We start from the raw sequence: 24773 nt of genomic DNA on the forward strand, positions 1-24773 counted from the left end.
TAGTCAGTGACTCGAGCTATTGAGAAAAAATTCCAAGAGCGCCTAACAGCAGTCGAGCCCAAGACGGAAAGACGCACCACCCGATACGCTTCTTCCAGGTTAGGGTTTTGGCGAATATTGGCCGATATGGGACAACTTGGCAAAAATGCTGAGGGGAGCCCTCTTCCTCCCTCAAGGGGGAGTAATATATACGAGTACGTTTTCAACGTTTGGACGATTCGTGCCGCGGAAATTGGAGATAACACCAAAGCAAGAATTTCAATAGTGTTTACACAAGTCTGATTAAAACACGAGAGAACATTTCTCCCAAACTTTCTCAGTATTTGCACCAGGACATGTAAAGACCTGCAAACAGGAAGCGAGGTTTTTAATATCTATTGTTTCTTGCGCATAGCAATATTGTGAAAAGCTACGGCTGCTTTGAGGTGTCAAACCATATGCGTCACGAGCTTTATTTTGAAGCTGTCATTTTATTTTTACTGTAGCTTAACATATTGACCTTGTCATCTCGTGGTTGCAGTCAGTTCGGAATGTGAACAGATCATATAACGCTTTGCTCGCACATTCAAGTTTCGGTTTCGTTTTAGTTAGCAGTTTGCGTTCAAAACGTTGCCAAACGAATTGAAAGAACTTCACAGATTCTGGAGTGTCCTTGGATACAGAAAGACTGTAAGTAAGAGTTTCATCTTTTGCTTTTAGTCCTTTTATCTTTGCAAATTGGCGTGCTTTACGAAATGTTAGAAGATAGATATGGATTAAATCGATGCGAAAACTTAACAGACTTGTCTCTGAAATCAAAACAAGAAATTTGAAGTCTTGGAGCTCGCAACTCGCCCGTATTAAAAGTTGATTTGCCTGTCGAAAGATACTAGTCTCCTTCGCAGCCGCTATTTGGGGTAACATCCAAAAATAGCAGCTGCGAAGGAGACTAGTCGAAAGAGAAATTGTTTCAGTGATTTTTCAAATGTAACGTACAGTCGCCGAACTCGCATTTCGCTATCGTGCAATCCCTGCAATAGGACCGCAGCACACAAATTGAAGAAAACGAGAGAAAGAATAGGCCATTTCCGATTTACATGAAAATAGACTGAAACTGATTTTTATATGAATGGTTTCGCACGTCGACTCGTTTTGGAACAAAGGCAAAAGGTAACTCGGAAATGGCTTTATAAACACTTTTAAGAAGAAGAACAGCTGGCAAGATTGTGAATAAGAAGTCCTTTCAGTTCAGCCCTGCTATTAAAATGCAAATACTCCTTACTGGTCTCCATACATTTCTTATAGTACCAATTGGGAGAATTCCTTTGGTGATCGTTGCCCTATTTTTCCAGACCTACGTATCTGACTTGGTATTGTTACTTTGAGGAGAAATGAGATTTGATCACTGTTATGTATAAGATGATTAAAAAATGTGAACCAATTGCAAAGCATTGCGAAATTATTATCCTGATTAAGTGAAGGCCAAAAATACACAGCAAGTTCTGAATTACGATACATGTTTTGTACCTATTGGGACCTAAAGTAGGGCTTCGCACGAAGCAATAGAAAGCAAATCAAAATTTTTGCGCAAAATTATAAAAGAAAAGGAAGTCGATATCTCGTTGTGTCAGAATGCTAAATTTAGTGTAAAGGAAGATTCCTGATATTCTAGACGTTTAGTTGACCTTTAAATATGTTTTTCCTGTCTGGTGCTTACCTTGGTCATTCATCGTTGGCACAAACCTTTGCAATATCCTGTTCTAGCTGCAGCTTTAAAAAAATGCAAAACAAATCGACAAATTTTTCGCAATTTGAAATAACGTCATTTGTTTGATATTTTCAAAACTTCGGCTGAAAACCATCCATCTTTATTGACTGCTAACATTTGATGTATATACACGATCTTTTTAACTTCTACACACAAGATTAAGGTGACATCAGCCTCAAAACTGGCTGGTACTGGGTTATTATAAGTATCAAAACTTATGCGACGGTCAAGACAGACGCATAACACAACAGTTTTTAAAGGCAAAATAAAGATGTCGCTCGTTCAGGAAATCTACGGAGTGGATCTTCCTGTAAGTTGTTGTGAGTAAACTTCAACTGTTTGGCAGCGTTTTGGGGTAATGACAGAAAAATTCACCGTGGCATTTTAAAAATAATCGCATTATTAAAAACGAAGGCTTCCGAAAATCGCTCATAACCTTACAAATTGCGTTTGATCGCCATAAAATTTATCATTTGATATAATTTAAGCATTATTCTTTCAGATTCTCGAAGGTCTAAGCAATCGCTTCACGTTTTCCCGTTTTAAAACGCGCTTAAAAAAGGGAACTGTCAGCCTCATAAATACCCGCGGGCCACCTTAAGTCAGGCACTTTCAGCTATTTGTCATTCTTATGGCAAAGTAATTTTAATAAAGGCCACGTGCCTAACACATAAATTAACTGTCACTGAAAACGATCTTAAGTTTATAGTGTGAGTCTGTGTGTTAATCAAGTTTGCTGTTCTTCTTGCACTTTCAGTTTCATTTTCTTGTGGGGTCGAAGCTGTCACATCTATTTAGGTCCTTGGCGAAAAAGAGGTAGGTTACTAGCCACAGTGCCCGCCCGAGAAAAATGCCCGGATGGATAGTACTTGTCCGTGGAAATGTTTTGTAAAGAAGCGGGCATACAGACAGAAAAACCCCACTAAATTCACTGCATTTAGCGGGTTTCTTGTCGGGTTTTGTTTCTTTTGTGATTTCGGCTTTTAATTACGGTAAGTCTTTTGTCCTAAAAAGTAAAAAAAAAATTAAGATGCCCGTTTTCGAATTAGCGCGCGGAAGAAAATTTAGTGGTGAACAATAAACACGATAGAGTGCGTTTATCTCGGAACTATGGGAGTACCCCACAGGGTAAAAAGTTTTAAGATATTTTGTGTACGATGGGATTGGTGCTTTTGTTTGAGCAAAACAAAGCTTTCATGCCATTAATTTGTAGTCCTTAGTTGGTTTTATGAAAAATGAACACCGTGTCATAGAATACATCAAATATATCGATCATAAACAATTGAATAACAAACCATTTTTACCGAAAAAAATGTTATTTTCTTCCATTATAAGTCTAACCAAGAAGAGGTTCAACTGAAACTGAGTAAGAATGTCATAAGTAACAAAATGTCTAAGCTTGGATAAAATTCCAATACCTCTTGAATTTTTCTTGCTTTATGTGCTACTTTTTCCAATTCCTTGAAATGACAATCAATTTCCAATTCAAATGATAATCAATAATTTTTACCATCATCAAGTCTCATCATCTACTGGCGTCATTTGACTTAAACTACCAGAATCCTTCACTTTTTCTTTTTATCATTCTTATAAGAGCAATTGTTTTCTAAACCCCACTGTGATTTCAAAATTTTATAATAAAGTAAAAGCGAAATGAATTCTGGTATAGTTGTAGTCAACTACATCATGCAAATGTACTATTCAGATGACTTCAGTAGCAGTTGATCTTTCGAATTGATTAGTGTTGATCGAAAATAAAATACTTAGTTGTGACACAGCAGGCGAAAGACCACAGGCTAGAAGGTAAACAGAAGGTCTCTGTAGTCTCCAATCGCGAGAAGATGATTTTTGGTAGTCTCTCTTCATGTACGAAAGGACATCATTGAAAATAAACGCATGCAGTGCGCATGCAGTGCATGCAGAGGCGATGACGTTTCTCAATGGGGTCTTAAATAATTTTTAGGAAATTTGTCAAAAAGTTAACCTATGCTAAATAGAGGTAGCTGACAACTTCTGCATTGAATGACTGTTCGTCAAGGGTGACATCTGGTATAAGCCTGAAATACGATAAACATTCGACCACGCTCAAACGACAGAAATATGCAAAAAAAAAGAAAAGAACTTCATGGATTCTTCCCTAGACACGTAAAAGCAATCTATGTGTAAACTCAAGTTATTTTAGCTATTTGTCATTCTTGTGGCAAAATATACAAATAAAGGGCACATGACTAAATAGAGTTATCTGTCAAAAGTGAACTGAAGTATGAAGTGTGAGTTAATGTAAATTAAGTTTACTGCTTCTCTTGCACTTTCAGTTTACTTTTCTTGTGACGTTAAAGCTGTGACATGTGCTAAGGTGCTTGGTTAGAAAGGTAAGGTTACTAGAAGTAGCGATCATTTGGAACTGCATCATTTGCCAACTGATGTGACAACACTGATTTAGTGTCTGAATGAGGGTCGCTCGTCTGCTGTTTGATTTTAAGAGCATGTTATGGGTGTTATGGATGAATCTACTTCACCAAAGAAAAACTTTTAAGAAATCTCTATTGACGTGACTATTGTAATTGTTCTATTATTGTAGATATTCCCGGCAAAAGCAGAATAAGAGAACAGTAAAACTAGCAAAACCAATCAACCAGCACCAGCACAAGCGTCCGTTCAAGTAAGGGCCACCTTTGTCTTTACTCAACTCATCAATTCCTAACAAAAATGAAAATCTTGATTTTGCTGCCAATATCAAGCAGAAGGTGACGAGAATGAACAAAATCGTCAACTGGAGGATATTGTCTTGATGCAACGCTAAATTCTCACAACTAACATTTAAGTGAATGTATTGTGATTAGTAAGGAGAAGTTAAGTTCACGGGCACAAGAGAATGACCATTCAAAAAAGTGTGTTCTTAGTTGGTTTTCGCAGAGTGGCCGTGAACACAGCATCTTAAAATATTAACTGTGTCACGACAACGTGGACCAGCGAATTATAACTATGCTAATAGTGTTATTTTACCACCACTTTACTAATTCTACCAAAATTAAATATTACGAACACAGCTGTCCATCAAGGGAAAGCCCCCTAATATTATGCTTGCTTGGAAACATTGTTAAAGTTTGCTTGATCAGTTCAAAGGTATTTTAATTTTACTCCTTTTTCTTTCAAGTTTTCAACTTTAATCAGACTTCTTAGGACCTTTATTTGTGCAATTCGCCTCCCGGCGTGAAAAAAATCAATATATTAACGAAGTTAATTTTAGCGATGTGTCATTCCTTGTGGTAAACTGTTAACAATCCGACAGACTTGGTACTTTTAATTCTTACTTGTAAACTCATTAACTTTTTGTGCTTTTGGATTACACTTTTTCTATATTCAGAACGTTTTTACTTTTTACTCTCGGCTTTTTGATTATTTGAGAGTAAGACGAGAATAACTTAAAGGATAGTTTGGATTCTTCCCTCCGGCATTAAAAAAGTCAATGTATATGTTAAGTCAGGTAATTTTAGCGATTGGTCATTCTTATTGCAAAGCTTTCCAATAAAGGGTCACGTGACTATACAGGAATTAATTGTCAAAAGTGAACTCAAGTATGATGTGCTAAACAGTGTAAAGTGACTGCTTCTCTTGCAAAATAAGTTTCCTTTTTTGTTACATCGAAGCTGTAACATCTGCTTAAGTGCTTGGTAAAGAAAGAGAAGATTACTAAAGGTAGCGATCATTTGGAACTGATTTGAGCAGAAACACCTGAAGGTAGAAACTCTATGATTTACTTAACAATGTGACAACACTGTTTTAGTGTCTGGATGAGGGTCGTTCGTCTGGCGTTTGTTTTCAAGACTTAAGGCACGTCATTGATAAATCTACTTCCCCAAATGAAACTTTTAAAAAAGCTCTATTAAACATGGTGTTAAAACGACTTGCATTGCTATTTTTTCTATTATTGTAGATCTTGCCGGAAAACGCAGAGTGAGAGAAGAGTAAACAAGCAAAACCATTCAGCCAGCATCAAAGTCAGCGCCTCTTCAAGTAAGTGCCACCTTTGCCTTTACATAACTCTTTTAATTCCTAACAATTATCAACATCTTAATTTTGCTGACAATATAAAAAAAAGGCGACGAGAATGAACAAAATCATCAACTGTAGGATATTGTCTTGATACACAACTGAATTCTCAGAACTAACATTAGTGTGAATGTATGGTGATTAGTAAGGAGAATTTTACGATGGTGTGTTCATCAGTTTAATAAACCAACCAAAAAACACATTTTATGGAATGATCATTCTCTTGTGCTCATCAATCCCACTGTACGTAACCTTATCACTCAAACTTTTAAGTTAAGCATATTTACAGTGTATAAGCATATTACATAAAAGCATATCACTTAAAACATTTTTACACATCATGCTTAAAACATTAAGCATATCACGACAACGTAAAATAGCAAATATCGATTGCAGTAATAGTGTTAGAGCGGTTTTCACTTGAGTGTAGAAAGTAAATTGCGTTTGCTTTGGTTTTGCGTTACTACGCTTTGTGATTGGTGACTTGATTCAGAACTAATACCCAAACCAATCGTGCCTCGCTCGCGCACGTTTTCCTGCGCTTCGTGCCAGCTACATGTATTTGCTTCGAGTTTTGATTGGTTCACTAGATTGTCTGTGGCCTTTGTAATTGGCCAGAGTAATTACTTTGGTTTTGGTTTTACGACACTCAATTGAAAACTGCTCTATTCTACTACCTTTATAATTCTACTATACTATTATTAATAAACCTGGTCATCAAGGGGAAGTCCCCTAACTTTATGCTTCGTTGGGAACATTGTTTAACTTTGCTTTATCATTTTAAAGCTATTTTAATTATACTACTTCGTTTACGCCTTTTCAAATTTTATCGACCTTTCTTGGACGTTTATTTTGGGCCATTTCCCTCCCGGCGTAAAAATTCAATCTATATGTTAACCAAGTTAATTTGACCGATTTATAGTCATGCTTGTGGTAAAATGTGTGTCCAATCTCTTTAATTTTTGGTGGTTTTAGATGACACTTTATCTTAATTTTTTTAACACGTTTCTACTTGAAAAGTAAAATTCCATTTAAATAAGAAAATGTTGTTTGTTGCTTATCATTGGAGAAAGTTCCTATTCTTGGAGTATGTTTTGACATGTCAGATCATTTCATTGTTATTGTCAGTACAGCCAATAAATGTCAACTGACTAACACCGGGATAAACTGTCAAAAGTGACCTGAAGTGTAAAAGTGTGGGTCTGTGTCAAATTTATTGCTTCTTTTGCACTTTCAGTTTCCTTTCTTCTGACGGCGAAGCTGACACATCTGCTTAGGTGCGGCTTGGTTATGATCAGGGACAGGATTAGTAGCGATTGGTCGGTGCAGAACTGAGAAGGAATGGTATGTCTCCTCTCTCTGTATATAAACCTGACTCTCCTTCTCACTTCTGAATTGTTGTATGGCCTTAGCATCGTGTCTCTAACTCTCATTCTCTTCTTCGACACACGTTCATCCATTACACCTTCCAGGATGCTTTTACAGGTTTTGTATTGATCGTCGACTACGTCAAATAAATCTCCGATATTCCATGAGGTGTTAATGAGATCTTCGTTTAACGGGTTGGTGTCTACGTTTTGTGTGTACTGGTAGACACTGCCCTTATTTGTCACCTTTAACACAAAGAAAATTTAGTATTATGATTTTATCTTATGGAGCATTAGGCTATTTTAATTACCGGTACACTTTAGAAAGGCACAATCCAAGTAGAAAACAAATCCTCGTCGGCAATCTTTCCACAGGTCGTAAATGTCAACTTCTGATGAGAGGTACTACCATAAATTTAAAGGTAGCAACCATAGAATGGTCAACGTAATGAGACATCCAAATGTTACCATCATAAAGTCTTCATCATCTCCTGTGATAATTCAGATGACTTGACTAGCAGTTGATATTTCGAATTGATTACTTTTGTTCAAAAATAAGTTGTGTAGAGAGGGCTTAGTTGTGACACAACAGGCGGAAATCCACAGGCTAGAAGGTAAACAGCAATGTAATTGCAAAATCTCTTGTCTCCAAGTCACGAGAAGATGTCATAAAAAAACAATTACGATCTTTTGGAAGTCTCTCTTCGTGTATGAAAGAACATCATTGAAAAGAATTAAACTCTAACTGAAACTTTGATATAGATTTTTTCTTGTACTAAAACACTGTTGCCAAACATGGAAAGATAAATTTGTTCCAAAAAGTTGGCTCGCATGGTCAATTATTTTAAATTTTCTTATAAGACTTTAAATTAAAACATTTTGCTTGCACGATGGTGAATTTCTTTTCTCAATCGAAATTCGATAAATCGTGACTGTGTCTACTAAACATTTGTAGAAGGCTACGTCATTGTGAAATAATAATTATCTGGGATGGACTGCAGAAATAGCTCAGTTTCCATTAATAGAAGCAGATGCACTCTTTTAGAAACATAATAAAGCCGTAGAAGGGCATAAAACTAGATAAATAAACTTTGCTTGTACTGATGGTTATAATTTTTCATTGTCGGGTGAGCAAACCTTAAGGCTCATACTTATACCCTTCATTTTAGAGGGGGGAGGGGGTGGGAAGAAGGACGGGTGAGTAGAAAGGAGGAGTTAAAAGGAAATATCAAACAACCAAGATGTAACCCGCAGTAAACAGCTAAACACTTCATTTAGTTTTCTTGAAGAAGTAAGTTTTTCTCAACACCCTAGCTGACATAATAAATGCTTTTCTGCCCGCCGGTGCGAAACCGCCGTTTGGGTCTACTTTGGAGTTGCATACGAAGAAATATACAAAAACATTTTTTAGCATTTTGGTCCCTTTCAGGGGTTTTGAAAGGACAACAGACACACAGGGTTTTTGATTTTGATAAAAGTTTTCCGAGGTCGTTCGGGAGAGTGTGGAGAAAAAAACAAAACAAAAGGGAACAACCCTGGGTTCGAGTAGAGAAAAAAATAGAGATGACTTCTTCCTTCAAACATATCTGTAACCCCCAATGTTTCGTTTTCCTCCTGTTTTGTAGTCGCTTTCGGGTTTTTTCGTCACAAGAGTAGAAGGGACAACAACACTCGATGCCTGAGAGTTTCTGCCGCCATATATATTTGCCAAGAGAACGGAGACGAGAACGGAGCCTTCCAATTAGTAAACATCGTGTTCTCATCCTTGAACTTATGCTTATGTCGACGTTCGTTTCCACTTGGCACAAACTACTTATTCTTGCGCTTGTGCTTGCTTCGCGAGTGAAATCCAGGCTTTGTTATTAACACAAGATGGAGGGAGGTTCATAAGAGAGAGACGTTTCTGACCCCCTTAAAATTGTTATTTAATTTAGAATTAAACATTATCCACAACCTATCTATGGAGATCCTAAGTCTATCCTTGTCATCACAGATTGCAAAACTTTCAATGACTTGTTCTCAGCATTCGTTCCTTTCCTTTTATTATTTTAAAACGAGTGTGTCACGGCAGAGTTAGGATTATTAAATTAAGTTTTGCCAAATACTCGCTATGAAACTTAATGCTTGCAAAGAAATTACTTCTATGGATCTAAATGACAAAACGATAGCTTCGTTACAACCAAATGTGTCTCACGGGTGTTATAATTTAAAGAAACAAGCAAACGAGATTAACTTTGAAAACTGTACAGTCTAACAGTATTTCAAAAACCCTTATCGCAATCCGTTTCAATCTTCACCTTTTGTCATCAGTTCCTTCTTTTGTATTTGCTGTGTTATTGAAATGTTCCTTCACTGTTTCAAGCGGTAACGTTAATATATCACCGAAATTGGTGGCCATTTCCTATGCCTAAAATTTGCTAGAATCCGTGACACAGTTCCTTTAAGGTCGCGCAGGGCCCTTGCAATCATTAGTATGTATTTCTTTAAAGAGTATGCACGAACTGCCGGACGACTGAAGCCGACAACAAACGAAATATTCATGAGAATGTTTGTTTTTAAACTCTTTTGTACAAGTAATTACTAGTAATTGTTCTCAGCTTTGTGCACGTGCGCTGGAACATAGGGAATTATCATAATTAGATTCACAGCTTTGAATATATCACACGTTGTTGTAAACATTGACTCGGAAGGTCTTCGGAAGCCTCAAAACCTGCAATTTTGTGTCCAAGTTTTCTCCGCCGATATAGAATTTCAAGAGTTGATTCGCGAGGAACATAAACTTGGTGAACTCTATTGTGCTATGACTAGAGCGAATTTTTAAATTTCCTTCTCAAAATGAAGATAGCACGTTTCAAAGTTTAGATTTCACATTTTTGCTCTCTTAGAAGCCATTAACTTGTAGCAGTTTTTGAAATCGAAAATTTCGTTCTAGCCATAGCACAAAAGAGGTTATGATTTACCACTAAGCTATATAATCATTTAATTTGGTGCGCTGTTCTAGCTGAAAACTTGGACACAAAATCGTACTATCTGCAGTTAAACATTTAAGGGCTTGTAACATCACAGACAACGGTCATATCTCAGTAAAAGGACAATTGTGATGTAATTCCATCATCCCCGAATATCCTCGTTAAATTTTAGAGGAATCGATGTTCAAAATGTAGTGAATTAAAGCTTTGCAAGATAGCACTCCGTCTGAAATTTGCCTAATGAATTTATTAATGAGCAACGGTCCCGCGCGACCTTAACAATAACTGAATGTCAAATGATACACCAGTATCATATACAAATTCTGAATATAATTAATTGCGATGTATAGAAAATAACAACAGTTATAAATAACGGTTTACTGAAAAACTTCAATAAAAATATTAAAACTAAAGTTGTCCGACGTTTCGGTGTAACTAACATCATTATTAAGGTAAAGTGTTGAATCGTGGTGTGAATATAAATTAGTTTGTGGAAAATAGTATAATAGACATTTGCTGCATGGTTATGTAAATAGTTTCGCGCGGATGGAATCACTTTGCACGTTTAAAGTTGGCTTTAGGTCTTGAATAATCAGCATTTCGTTGACGAGACAATCGAATTTGCTGCGGCATTTCTTTAAAGCTGAGAAGTTGTAATTAGCTTCGGTTCTGAGACCCCGTGCGTGTTCAACATGTGCTTTCCAATTGACGAATTCTGAGAACTGTATTCGGCAACACGTTGGGGTAGTGTCGGTTGGTATAACTGTACTGTTGTAGTAGTAAGGACCGCTTACATAACTCACTAGCCAATCACAGAGCAGCATTTATGCGCATGCGTAATAAGGAAAAACACGTGACCTAAGAGGTATGACGTCACGAGAGTAGGTCCCAGGACCCTTGAGACTCGGTCCCAGGCCGTCCTCTGCCACAGTGTCGTCCCCAGTCCCCTTCAAGACAACACACGCAGTGTCGCCTCCTACGTCATCAGACTCGGTCCCAGACCCACCTGACCACGCCCTAACTCGCTCCCAGTCCGCCTCGTTCACACTCCCATTCGTCCCCAGACACACGCAGTTTCTAGTTTCACATTTTAATAACTGAATTAAAAAAAACTGTTTTTTACAGAGGAGACGTGTGCGAAGCCCTAGTGGCCGCGCACCCTGGGAATGAACGTTTACAAACTTAGCAAGACCACCATCCCATAGATATATATATATATGGTTCACAAAGTGCCATACTGTCCTTGTGGTATCTGGAACTAAATACTTTGCACTAAACGCATGCGCAGATGAGTCTACGCGATACACTCACGATTAATAATGAGTTACCTCTCTTGTGAAGACCACAAAGGTATATATGCTGTCCTTGTGGTATCTGGAACTAAATACTTTGCACTAAACGCATGCGCAGATGAGTCTACGCGATACACTCACGATGTAATAATGAGTTATGAAGACCACAAAGGTTGTCTCAGAAAGCGCCATGCGTTCCTTCTGGTATTGTTCTTCCTGGAACTAAACGCATGCGCAGATGAATCTACATTGCTCTTTCTAGGTCGGCGATTCTGAAAAAACGCACGCTTGTGAAGCTATTTTTAAAAAAAAAAACACGTCAGAGAGGGGGGATGAGGAAAGATACAGGGATGGGCAAGGACACGTGGAAGCAAAGGCTGCTAGCTGCTCAAGACTTAGTCCAAATAGTCCTGCCCTTTTTTTCAAATACAACAACAAAACATTACTTAGCTATCTACTTGAGATATTACAAACGTTCTTAAGCGACCAAATCTTTATTTCGTTTTTATGTTATGTTTTTAGGTGTATACGTGACAAAAGGCAAGCCAATTCATCACTTTAATATACGCATAAAAAAATGGCCCAGAACGAGATTCATGAATACAAGCAACTTCTTAGCATTTTCAGAAGACTAAGAGATAGAGCTGGGGAAGGAAATGTTTATGGCAATCTTGGCAATGCTTACCGGAGTCTGGGTAACATTAAAGAAGCCATAATGTGCTACAACCAACATCTTAGCATTGCCAAAGAACTGGGTGACAGGGCTGGAGAAGGACGTGCTTATGCCAATCTTGGCATTGCTTTTGATAGTCTGGGTGATTTTAAACAAGCCAAAACGTACCACAACCAAAGTCTTAGCATTGCCAAAGAACTGGGTGACAGGGCTGGAGAAGGAAGTGCTTATGGCAATCTTGGCAATGCTTACCAGAGTCTGGGTGATTTTAAACAAGCCATAACGTACCACAACCAACGTCTTAGCATTGCCAAAGAACTGGGTGACAGGGCTGGAGAAGGTCGTGCTTATGGCAATCTTGGCATTGCTTACCGGAGTTTGGGTGATTTTAAACAAGCCATAACGTACCACAACCAACATCTTAGCATTGCCAAAGAACTGGGTGACAGGGCTGGAGAAGGTCGTGCTTATGGCAATCTTGGCAATGCTTACCAGAGTTTGGGTGATTTTAAACAAGCCATAACGTACCACAACCAACGTCTTAGCATTGCCAAAGAACTGGGTGACAGGGCTGGAGAAGGTCGTGCTTATGGCAATCTTGGCATTGCTTACCGGAGTTTGGGTGATTTTAAACAAGCCATGACGTACCACAACCAACGTCTTAGCATTGCCAAAGAACTGGGTGACAGGGCTGGAGAAGGTCGTGCTTATGGCAATCTTGGCAATGCTTACCAGAGTTTGGGTGATTTTAAACAAGCCATGACGTACCACAACCAACATCTTAGCATTGCCAAAGAACTGGGTGACAGGGCTGGAGAAGGAGGTTCTTATGGCAATCTTGGCATTGCTCACCAGAGTCTGGGTGATTTTAAACAAGCCATAACGTACCACAGCAAACGTCTTAGCATTGCCAAAGAACTAGATGACAAGGCTGGAGAAGGAGGTTCTTATGGCAATCTTGGCATTGCTCACCAGAGTCTGGGTGATTTTAAACAAGCCATAACGTACCACAGCAAACGTCTTAGCATTGCCAAAGAACTAGATGACAAGGCTGGAGAAGGTCGTGCTTATGGCAATCTTGGCAATGCTTACCATAGTCTAGGTGATTTTAAACAAGCAATAACATACCACAACCAAGATCTTAGCATTGCCAAAGAACTGGGTGGTAGGGCTGGAGAAGGACGTGCTTATGCCAATCTTGGCATTGCTTACCAGAGTCTGGGTGATTTTAAACAAGCCATAACGTACCACAGCAAACATCTTAGCATTGCCAAAGAACTAGATGACAGGGCTGGAGAAGGACGTGCTTATGGCAATCTTGGCAATGCTTACCAGAGTCTGGGTGATTTTAAACAAGCCATAACGTACCACAACCAAGATCTTAGCATTGCCAAAGAACTGGATGACAGGGCTGGAGAAGGACGTGCTTATGGCAATCTTGGCAATGCTTACTGGAGTCTGGGTGATTTTAAACAAGCCATAACGTACCACATCAAACATCTTAGCATTGCCAAAGAACTGGGTAACAGGGCTGAAGAAGGAAGTGCTTATGGCAATCTTGGCAATGCTTACCAGAGTCTGGGTGATTTTAAACAAGCCATAACGTACCACAACCAACGTCTTAGCATTGCCAAAGAACTGGGTGACAGGGCTGGAGAAGGTCGTGCTTATGGCAATCTTGGCATTGCTTACCGGAGTTTGGGTGATTTTAAACAAGCCATGACGTACCACAACCAACGTCTTAGCATTGCCAAAGAACTGGGTGACAGGGCTGGAGAAGGTCGTGCTTATGGCAATCTTGGCATTGCTTACCGGAGTTTGGGTGATTTTAAACAAGCCATAACGTACCACAACCAACACCTTAGCATTGCCAAAGAACTGGGTGACAAGGCTGGAGAAGGTAATGCATGTTATTCTCTAGGATGTGATTTTGAATCCTTGGATGCTCTACATGAAGCTCTTGATTATTTTCGATCTAGTGTAAAAGTTAGCAATGATGTGAGACGTCTTCTTCAATCCGAAGATGTGTGGAAAATATCATTTCGTAATGCGCGTCAACACACTTACACCGCGCTTTGGAGAACTCTAGTAAAGCTTGAAAAAAATGACGAGGCTTTGTGTGTTGCTGAGCAAGGAAGAGCACAGGCCTTAACGGATCTCATGAAATTACAATACGAGTCTGAATTAGTAGCGTCTGGGTCAATTGAACCTGACGAAGCGATTTCAGGCTTGTTGAGTGATATATCAACCCAAACAGTTTTTGTAGCACTTGAATCTACCAAAATCAATTTATGGGTACTCTGCAAAGAAAGCAATCTTCACTTTAGACAAAAAGAAGTAGCAGGCAAAGATGCTGCTACCTTCTTTGAGTGTTTAAGGAAAGGAGCGTTTAATGAGAATGGAATTGTAGCAAGAGTTTCTTGTGAAAATCGTTCACTGGATAAGCTGAGAAAGAAACTGCCACCTGGTGAAGAATTTGTTCGGGAAACTGAAAAGACGTGGCCCAGCAAAAGCAATTCATTGCGGCTCTTTCATGATTACATTATTGGCCCTATTGCGGACTTACTTCAAGGTGACGAATTAATCATTGTCCCAGATGGTCCATTGTGCTTGGTTCCTTATCCTGCATTTTTAGATGATCAAATCAAGTATCTAAGTGAATCTGTTAGGACACGCATTCTTCCGTCATTGACGAGTTTGCAACTGATCGCAAATTCTGGTAAGGACTATCACAGAAGAAACGGAGTCTTGCTCGTGGGTGATCCATGTGTTAAGAAAGTAAAAAATGAGCTGGGAGAGTCCATTTTATCGCCGTTGCCATACGCCAGAGAAGAAGTCAAGATGATAGGAGACATGCTTGGTACCCCACCGCTCACTGGAAGGGAAGCCACGAAAGACGAGGTGCTGAGACGAATCGGTTCCGTTGCCTTGGTTCACATTGCAGCACATGGCGATATGGAAGCTGGTGAAATTGCTTTGGCTCCGAATCCCACACGGTCATCCGAAATCCCTGAAGAGCAAGATTTTGTGTTGAAAATGTCGGATGTGCAAGCGGTAAAGCTGCGTGCAAGGCTCGTTGTGCTTAGTTGCTGTCACAGTGCTCAAGGGAAGGTCACGCCTGAGGGTGTGGTCGGTATTGCAAGAGCTTTCCTGGGTGCTGGTGCTCGATCTGTCTTGGTGGCACTGTGGGCAATTGATGACGAGGCCACTATGGAGTTTATGAAAAGTTTCTACCAACATCTGGTTCGTGGATGTAGCGCCAGTGTAGCTCTTAACAAGGCTATGAAATTCCTGAGAGAGTCAGAAAGGTTTGGTGCCGTAAAGTACTGGGCTCCATTTGTACTTATCGGTGATGACGTCACGATAGAATTTGGAGAAAATCAGTGAAAGCTTCGTGAGTAGCATTTTATAAAATTTAAAACAACTTCTGGTTTATTTGCAGTTTATTAGCTTTTCAGGTGATTACGTGCGGGATATGAAAAATCAAAATTTAACTTTTCTTTGCTATTCCTATCGTGAATATCTCGTACAACTGTTTACCAAATTGCTTAAGTATAACATGCATTCACGTAAAAAAAACTCCATCTTTTATTATATTTTTCATATACTTTTAGGCTTTTAATGAGTATAGTGTAATAATTTTCGACGTTTTGCAGCCGTTTAGGTTTGCACACGCAAATGGCAGTACATTATGTAAAAAGGTATACCAACCAACCTCACCTTCCACATCAGAATATCAGAATATATAATATGATACCATCTCTTAAACCATTTTGCTGTGTGTTTCATTGTTTTTCTGTCTTATTCTCGAACGCAATGATCATACCTTGAAATCCCCGGAGATTTATCTCCAGCAAATCAGTTTTCAACAGCACCCGAAACGACTTTCGTTGAAGTACAGATAGGAATATTTAATGAGTGCATATATTGCGACAGAATCCTTGGTTACAAGTATGTTGTCTTTCATGGATTATTTTCTTTTGCAGAAGCTGAATAATCAAGTACAATGAAAACCACTCCTCGAGCAGTCATCAGACCTTTTTATATCCTTTTTTATAACGTACGAAATTTCCTTGTAGTTTGTTTGTGGAATTTTATAAAACACTCCAAACCGATTTGTTTTCACGTAATATATAACTGTTGTTTCGTATGTCTTAATGGGCCAAATTGTAATGATTTGCTTTTTTCTATTTTTATCCAAAATCATTGCTGATGAAGCTGATGAAGATGAAGTATTCAACGAGCACGGGACAAAGAAAAATTCTAAGTCCCCGACGGGAATCGAACCCATGGCCTCCCAGATACCGGTTGGGCGCTCTAACCAACTGAGCTACGAGAGACTCGTTGTGAGCTGGGCCATCATCATCATCATCATCACTTTGTTTACCCTCGGATTTGAAGAGTAGCTTATACAGCTAATATCTCCGAGCATTTCACAGTAAGCACAATACAACGGGCAAAAACCAGACCACAACACCGGGAACTCCATGCCCTACTCTTTACGATAAGCGTGTGGGTTCTTTTACGTCCCCTGCTGACCGTAACACTGAAGATGCAGGAGACGGGGCCTACGGTTTATCGTCCTTTTCCGAGAAGACTAGAATATCTAACCATTTGCAGATGTTATTACAAAGGCAGCATATTCTCCTCAGTTGTTTTAAGACCCTGAGTGTTGGTCCGGTCTGGGACTCGAACCCGAGACCTCCCGCACTGTAGTCCGTCGCTCTACCAACTGAGCTAACCGGTCGGCGGTAAAGCCATTTTTACTAGGTTGATAATTGACACGCGTCCTGCATACTGCTAGGATCAGCAATGTCGAATTCATCAAGTTTGTAGTAAATAATAAAGATGGTAAATTTTAAGCTCGGTAATAAATAATGAAGATGAAGTATTCAACATGACACGAGCACGGGACAAAGAAAAATTCTAAGTCCCCGACGGGAATCGAACCCATGGCCTCCCAGATACCGGTTGGGCGCTCTAACCAACTGAGCTACGAGAGACTCGTTGTGAGCTGGGCCATTTTACTAGGTTGATAAGTGACACGCGTCCTGCATACTGCTAGGATCAGCAATGTCGAATTCTTTTTCTTTGTCCCGTGCTCGTGTCATGTTGAATACTTCATCTTCATTATTCATTACCGAGCTTTAACTTTACCATCTTTATTATTTACTACAAACTTGATGATTTCGACATTGCTGATCCTAGCAGTATGCAGGACGCGTGTCACTTATCAACCTAGTAAAATGGCCCAGCTCACAACGAGTCTCTCGTAGCTCAGTTGGTTAGAGCGCCCAACCGGTATCTGGGAGGCCATGGGTTCGATTCCCGTCGGGGACTTAGAATTTTTCTCTGTCCCGCGCTCGTGTCATGTTGAATACTTCATCTTCATTATTTATTACCGAGCTTAAAATTTACCATCTTTATTATTTACTATCATTGCTGATGTTCCAAAAGAATTTCGAGACATTGTATATTGTATTTTATATTATAAGTTGTTTTATAGGTATATCCTTTGGAAATTTAAAGTATGAAGGTTTTAAACTAGTCTAATTGTAATACCTCCGCCTGACCTAAATGAGAAAAATTGTATAATTAGCACCTCGCATTTTTTCTCGAACATCTGTTTTTACCGAATTTGGTTCTTGATCTAAACGTAAATAAAAGAGAATTACACTAGTTCACAATACACTTGGATATTCCTTTAAATTTCTGTTATATGTCGCCAATAATTATCACAAGGACTGGCATTCAGTGAAAACAGGATACGTTAGGAATGTCGTCAAGCTCAAATAGTCAGTGGCAGTTTTTTTGATGATTTTTCACTCCGTGATTAATTAATTTTCTGTAATTTGGTTATAACGATCGGTGAGAAAGAGATAAATATGCGAATGTATAGAGCAACAAGGACGGTCGAATTAGATATGAAAGGTTAAGATTACTCTGACGAGCTTTGGCTTAGTAATTAAAGCGACGTGCTTTTGATATCTATGTAACATGAAACTAAATAGCTTTTTTCCTTGCCTTTAATGTACAAATATGGTCACACTTAGATTCACTTTTTGAACAGCTATTAGCCTCAAAGTTTAAGTATTGTCAAAATCTGCTTTTGTCATAACGGCCTCACTTCCATGTTGAGTGTTAGCGAGTGTAAAAACCAGTTTGACAAGTTTCGAGATCTTTAGTTAGCACGAGGTTGAGTAAACATGGTGGAACATGTAGTCAAGTCGAGATGTTGAGTTATTAAATTCAGTTTTATTGCAAAATACGAGTCAACGATTATTACATGGCGCCCAACGTGGGGCGGTGAAGCCGAGCGATCAAACGAGTGAGCAATAGCCGAGAAGACGAGAAACTTCAACAACGAGTGAGCAATGGCCGAGGATTTAGACCGATTGAAAGCGATTAGAGGAGCACATCGAGGTGTTACGACAAAGTTAACACAACAAGCCGATAGAATCTTTGAAAAGGAGTCTTTGACAAGCGATGATTACGAGCGTCTCTTTGTGATAAATCAACAACTGGAAACGAAATTGTCAACACTAAACGAGTACGATCAGAAAATCCTGACGGTGTGTGACGTGGCGAATATCGAGAATGAAATCGAAGAATCTCAACGCGCGGTGGAAAAGATCATGGAATCTAAACGAAAAATCGATTTGAAGTTAAAGCGAAGGTCAAACGAGTCAAGTGGCCAAAATCACGAAAGCAACACGTCGACAAGTCAAGAACCGAAAGCGAAAGCAAGGCTACCGAAGCTGTCATTACCGAAATTCCGTGGAGATGTAACGAAATGGAGCACGTTCTGGGATAGTTTTCAATCAGCGATTCACGACAACCGAGAAATATCGAAAGTGGACAAATTTAACTATCTGAATTCAGTATTGGAGGGAGCAGCAGCAAGAGCCATCGCTGGATTAACTTTGACTGCGTCGAACTACGACAACGCCGTGGAAATATTACAAGATCGCTTCGGTAAACCTCAGCAAATTATTTCAGCTCATATGGACGAGCTTATCAAACTACAGCCAAGCCACAACGATCGCCCAGCGTCGCTCAGATATGTTTACGATCAGATCAGTGTTCATGTGCGTGGTTTGGCTTCACTTGGAATTTCTTCAGAGCAATACGGAAGTTTGTTGATACCAGTGGTCATGTCGAAGCTGCCCAGCGAAATTCGATTGCAAGTCGCACGCAACACGACCGATGAAATTTGGAAGATTGAAGAATTGCTCCAAACGATCAAGAAAGAAGTTGAAGCTAGAGAAACAAGCGAACATGTGAAAACAGGCGAAAGCCCGCGAAAATCTCCCTTTGTGAAACCGTCAATTCCATCCGCGAACTCCCTGGTCGCAAACAAAGTGAGCGATATTACTGTGAAGTGTGTTTACTGTAAAGAAATTCATTTTTCTGCGTCCTGTTTAAAAGTTCAAGACCCGAGTCAGCGTAAAGAGATCCTCCTGAAAGAACGCCGATGTTTAAACTGCCTGTGGCCTGGCCATGTGGCGAGCGTTTGCCAAAATCCGAAGGTTTGCCGCCATTGCGGAGAACGACATCATCAATCAATCTGCCCAACCTTGTCAAAACATCGCAGCGAGGAAAAGCCAACCACCAAACCATCCGCAGGAGAATTCAGCAACACTACCACGACAAACACGGTTAGAGATAAAGGAACAGTTCTTTTACAAACGGCAAGGGCCACGGCCTTCAATGAAGGGAACTCAAAGTCAACAGAAGTTCGCATATTATTTGACAATGGCAGTCAGCGTTCGTACGTAACAAGCAATTTGATGTCGAAATTGAATTTGAAGCCTGTCAAAACCGAAACCCTGCATTTGAATACCTTTGGTGGAAACACGTTCCGAAAGCAGAGTTGTGATGTGGTTAAACTCCGACTGAAAGGACACGACGGCGAAGAAGTCGAAATAAGCGCCCTTTGTTATCCAACTATTTGCTCGCCATTACCTTCGAAGGTCAAAGTGAACTATCCTCATTTGGAGGGTCTACAATTAGCAGACAATTTGGACGACAACTGTGGATCGATTGATGTTTTAATTGGATCGGACTATTATTGGGAAATAGTCGGTGGTGAAACTGTGCGAGGAGATTATGGCCCAACAGCAATTTCGAGCAGATTTGGATGGCTTTTGTCTGGTCCGTTGCGTGACTCCGTGACATCGGATACTGTTTCATCTAACTTAGTTATTTCAGGAGATTGCCCTTTCACTCCGCACGAAAACGATGAATTGATAAACAACCTGGAAAGATTCTGGAAAACCGAGTCTATTGGAATTCAAGAAGCAAAAGAAGATGTTTCCCAATCGAAGGAAGAATTTGTCAGTGTAAAGCACAATGGTGAGAGATATGAAATCGACCTTCCCTGGAAGAATGACTGTTTACCGATTCCTGACAATTACAATCTCTGCTACAACCGCCTGAAATCGATGCATCACAAGTTGAACAAAACGCCAGAAATTTTGAGAGAATATGATGGCATCATTCAAGAACAACTCGCATCAGGAATTATTGAAAAGGTTCCCAATCCAGAAGTTGAAACAAGGAACAGTGAAGATACGCATTATTTGCCTCACCATGCTGTAATTCGCCAGAATCGAGAAACCACAAAACTCCGGATTGTTTACGATGGCTCTGCAAAATCACCAGGTCAAGAACATTCCCTCAATGATTGCTTGCCTACTGGTCCGAATTACATCCTACAACTGGTTGATGTGCTGGCTAGATTTCGATGGAATCCAATTGCAATTTCTGCAGACATTGAGAAAGCATTTTTGATGATCAGCATTCAAGAAAGCCACCGAGATATGCTTCGCTTCCTATGGCTGAAAGACCCGTTTGTCTTCAATTCAGAAGTTGTTCAACTGCGATTTTGCCGACTGGTGTTTGGGTTGAGGCCATCGCCATCCATCTTAGGTGCTACCCTTACACATCATTTAGATTGTTACGAGGAACGATATCCCAAAGTGGTTGAGTTGATTAAGAATTCGCTTTACGTCGATGACTTACTGGCTGGTGCTGGCAATGTACAAGAAGGATTTGAAATGTATCAGCAATCGAAGGAACTGATGGCGAAAGGAGGTTTTAACTTGCGCAAATGGAATTCAAACTCTGCTAGTTTGCTTCAGCTCATCGACGACAAAGAGAAAACCATGGTGCAACCGAAAACCGAGGAAGTAAATCAGCCGATTGAAGAAGAAGACGAATCGTTTACCAAGTCCACTATTGGTCCAAACCAAGTGTCAGATACGCTGGTAAAGACCCTTGGAGTCTGCTGGGACACCGAATCAGACGAAATGTCATTTGACTTTAAGGAACTGATCGAGTATGCGAACACCCTACAAGTCACTAAGAGATCCCTGCTTAAGTTATCAGCCAAAGTGTTTGATCCTCTAGGACTTTTGAGCCCATTCACCATTACAATGAAATGCGAGTTTCAGTCCCTTTGTTTGGAGAAGTTTGATTGGGATGTCGAGTTACAAGGGAATCGTCAAAAGCTGTGGAAGAACTTTGTGTCTAGCCTGACACAACTGAACAATGTGCGCGTACCTCGTTGTTACTTTAATTCAAGTATGTCGCCAACTGACATTCAGATTCATGCCTTTAGTGACGCGTCGAAGAAAGCCTATGCGGCTGCGGTCTATTTGCGTTCCGAGTACGAAGATGGTCATGTTGAAGTCAAATTACTTTCGTCCAAGACACGAGTGGCACCCATCAAACAGCAAACCATACCAAGACTGGAACTACTTGGTGCAACCATCTCAGCAAAACTAGTCGGCAACCTGTTGAAGTCGCTGCCGCGTGAAATCAAACCTACCTTTTGGGTGGATTCAACAACTGTCCTTTACTGGATAAAGCAAGAGAAACCATGGAAACAATATGTACAAAACCGTGTTCAAGAAATTCGCCAGAGTGTACCCGAAGCTTCATGGAATTACTGTCCAGGTCCCCTAAATCCAGCCGATTTGCCTTCGCGCGGCTTATCTGGAAAGGAACTTGTGGAGAGCTCGCTCTGGTGGAATGGACCCGAATTTTTGAAGAATCCAGACAGCGATTGGCCGAAGTCACCAGAAATGAAAGCAGGCAACGAAGAAGCTATGATTGAACTAGTCAAATGTCCTCCGAATGTTACTCATTCTCTGTTAAACGCTCAAGAACCTTCAACCCCGATTAACTTCACTGCCGTTATCGACCCGAAGAAATACAGCTCATTGACGAAATTGCTTCGCATTTCCGCCTATGTCTTGCGGTTTATCAACAAGTTGAAGTCGAATGTGTCAGACTGTGCTGGCAAACCCTCAAAGGAGCTGAGTGCCTCTGAGATTAACGAAGCCGAATTGTACTGGATTAAGTCAATCCAAGCAAGCAATTTTGAAGCCGAGATTAATTTCCTGACAAAGAATTCTCAAGTGACGCCATTACCAAGAGTAAAGCAATTTGGATTGTACAAAGATGACAAGGGCATATTGAGATGCAAAGGAAGACTAGACAATGCAGATATCCCAACCACAAGCAAGAATCCCATATTGTTGCCTTCCAAGAATGACTTTGTAAGCTTATTGATAAAGGATGTTCATGCAAAAGTCAAGCACAATGGAGTCAGGGACACACTTACGACTCTGCGAGAAAAGTACTGGGTCTTGCGTGGTCGAGAAGCAACAAAGAGAATTGTGAAAGAATGTGTCATTTGCCGAAAGTTCGAAGGCGTGCCCTTTAAACCTCAGTCTACCCCAGACTTGCCTGATATGCGCGTGGCAGACGCCCCTCCATTTACATATACGGGTGTAGACTTTGCCGGACCTCTGTACGTCACAAGTCCAATGCAACAATCAAGTGAGAAGATTTCAGAGAAAGTTTACATTTGCCTATTCACGTGTGCGACAACCCGCGCCGTTCATTTAGAACTCACACCTGATCTGGGCGTGAACTCATTTCTACAAGCATTTCGTCGATTTTCAAAAAGGCGTGGACTACCCTCAACACTGATATCCGACAACGCTAAAACGTTTAAAGCTGCCTCCAAAGAGATCCAGAAAATCGTCAAATCACAAGAAGTTCAACGCTATCTCTCCAATGAACGAGTAACATGGCAATTTATCATAGAGAAGGCCCCATGGTGGGGAGGATTCTGGGAGAGACTCATCCAAAGCGTGAAGAGATGCATCAAGAAGACAGTGGGGAGAACCTCTTTAGGCTACCATGAACTGGACACATTAGTGGTGGAAGTTGAAAGTATCATCAATTCACGACCTCTCACTTACATTTATGATGACGAGGAGTCTATTTCACACCCTCTGACACCGTCCCATTTGATCAATGGTCGCAAGATCAGTGCGATGCCAAACGACGAGCACTTTGAAATAATGAGCACCCACATTACTCTAACCAGAAGACAACGACATCACAGGCAGTTGCTGCAACAGTTCTCAAAGCAGTGGAGACGAGAGTACCTGTTAAGTTTACGGGAGAACTCTACAGCGAAGTCTGTCAATGGTAACCGCGACACCATAACTGTCGGTGACGTTGTCATTCTCAAAAATGACTCTACTTCCAGAGCATTTTGGAAACTGGGTAAAGTGGAGCAGTTAATCCCAGGAAAAGATGGAAAGGTCAGAGCAGCTATTGTCAAGGTGTTGAGCAGTAACGGAAAGACTCAACTTCTGAAGAGAGTGATTCAGCACTTGATCCCTATTGAAGTACGAGCAGAATCAAGCAACAATCAAGTACCGCCAACGCCGAGTACACAATTACCAGGACCGCAACCAGAAGTTAACAGCAGTTCAGGCAACCAGCGACCACGACGGAATGCCGCAATTCGAGGAGAACTGTTGAGAAGAGAACTTTTGAACACTTAAGTTTGACTTTAGTTTTTGTTTGACCCCTTCAGTGGTCAAGGTGGGGAGTGTCATAACGGCCTCACTTCCATGTTGAGTGTTAGCGAGTGTAAAAACCAGTTTGACAAGTTTCGAGATCTTTAGTTAGCACGAGGTTGAGTAAACATGGTGGAACATGTAGTCAAGTCGAGATGTTGAGTTATTAAATTCAGTTTTATTGCAAAATACGAGTCAACGATTATTACAGCTTTTTTTCCTTGCCTCTAACGTAGAAATATGGTCACACTTAGATACAATCGTTCCATCAGTTATTAGCCTCAAAGATCACGTTTTGCCAAAATGCGACCTACCCACTGATGAACTGGTGTGTAAGATTTGGAGTTGGTTATTACATGCTTGTTCAGTGAACTGTTGTCATCTGTCTACTGGCCATGATACATGTCATGATGGAAGACGGATGACGTTTGCAAGTATTTGACGTCATAAAGATGGCATCATGACCGCTGCACATAGAGACTGTGTAAACCCAGCCAGACAAGAGCCACATTTCAGAACATCTTTGAACACAGCAGTTTTCAAAGAGAGACATGGGGCGAAAATTAAAAGCTTCAATGCGTAGTGGATTGAACCTTGACTGAGATGAACTTTGTTTCGACTGTTTATTTAATACAGTACGCAAAGATAGTAGTTTATATCGTTTATAGGTTTCTTTCCTTTGCATTTTGTAAATACCAGTAGGCAATTGATTAATGTTTTTTATGCGGATATGTTTGTATGATCCCCCTCAGGGTATGTGGAGAACACATGATGCTAGATTAAAGGG

At 40.2% G+C, this 24773-nt stretch overlaps 2 protein-coding genes across 6 annotated transcripts; both read left to right on the top strand.

Moving 5' to 3' along the window:
- Positions 1-401: 401 nt before the first annotated feature.
- On the top strand, positions 402-16306 carry LOC144637275 (uncharacterized). Of its 5 annotated transcripts, none has more exons than XM_078496405.1 (4): positions 402-669; positions 2505-2563; positions 11951-15495; positions 16088-16306. In XM_078496405.1, exon 3 carries the CDS (start codon positions 12006-12008, stop codon positions 15486-15488), a length of 3483 nt encoding a protein of 1160 aa, XP_078352531.1. In that variant the 5' UTR covers positions 402-669; positions 2505-2563; positions 11951-12005; the 3' UTR covers positions 15489-15495; positions 16088-16306. The 5 variants fall into 5 exon arrangements, with proteins under 5 accessions (XP_078352531.1, XP_078352532.1, XP_078352534.1 ...); XM_078496406.1 differs by lacking the exons at positions 402-669; positions 2505-2563 and adding exons at positions 4324-4409; positions 7038-7144; XM_078496408.1 differs by lacking the exons at positions 402-669; positions 2505-2563 and adding exons at positions 4460-4873; positions 7038-7144.
- A 2169-nt stretch (positions 16307-18475) lies between these two features.
- Positions 18476-23971, top strand: LOC144637111 (uncharacterized). Its single transcript, XM_078496263.1, has one exon. It carries the CDS (start codon positions 18476-18478, stop codon positions 23969-23971), a length of 5496 nt encoding a protein of 1831 aa, XP_078352389.1.
- Positions 23972-24773: the final 802 nt, after the last annotated feature.

The sequence above is a fragment of the Oculina patagonica genome, chromosome 13 (assembly GCF_052425735.1).
Source record: "Oculina patagonica isolate OP01 chromosome 13, crgOcupat, whole genome shotgun sequence".
Classification (NCBI taxonomy): domain Eukaryota; kingdom Metazoa; phylum Cnidaria; class Anthozoa; order Scleractinia; family Oculinidae; genus Oculina; species Oculina patagonica.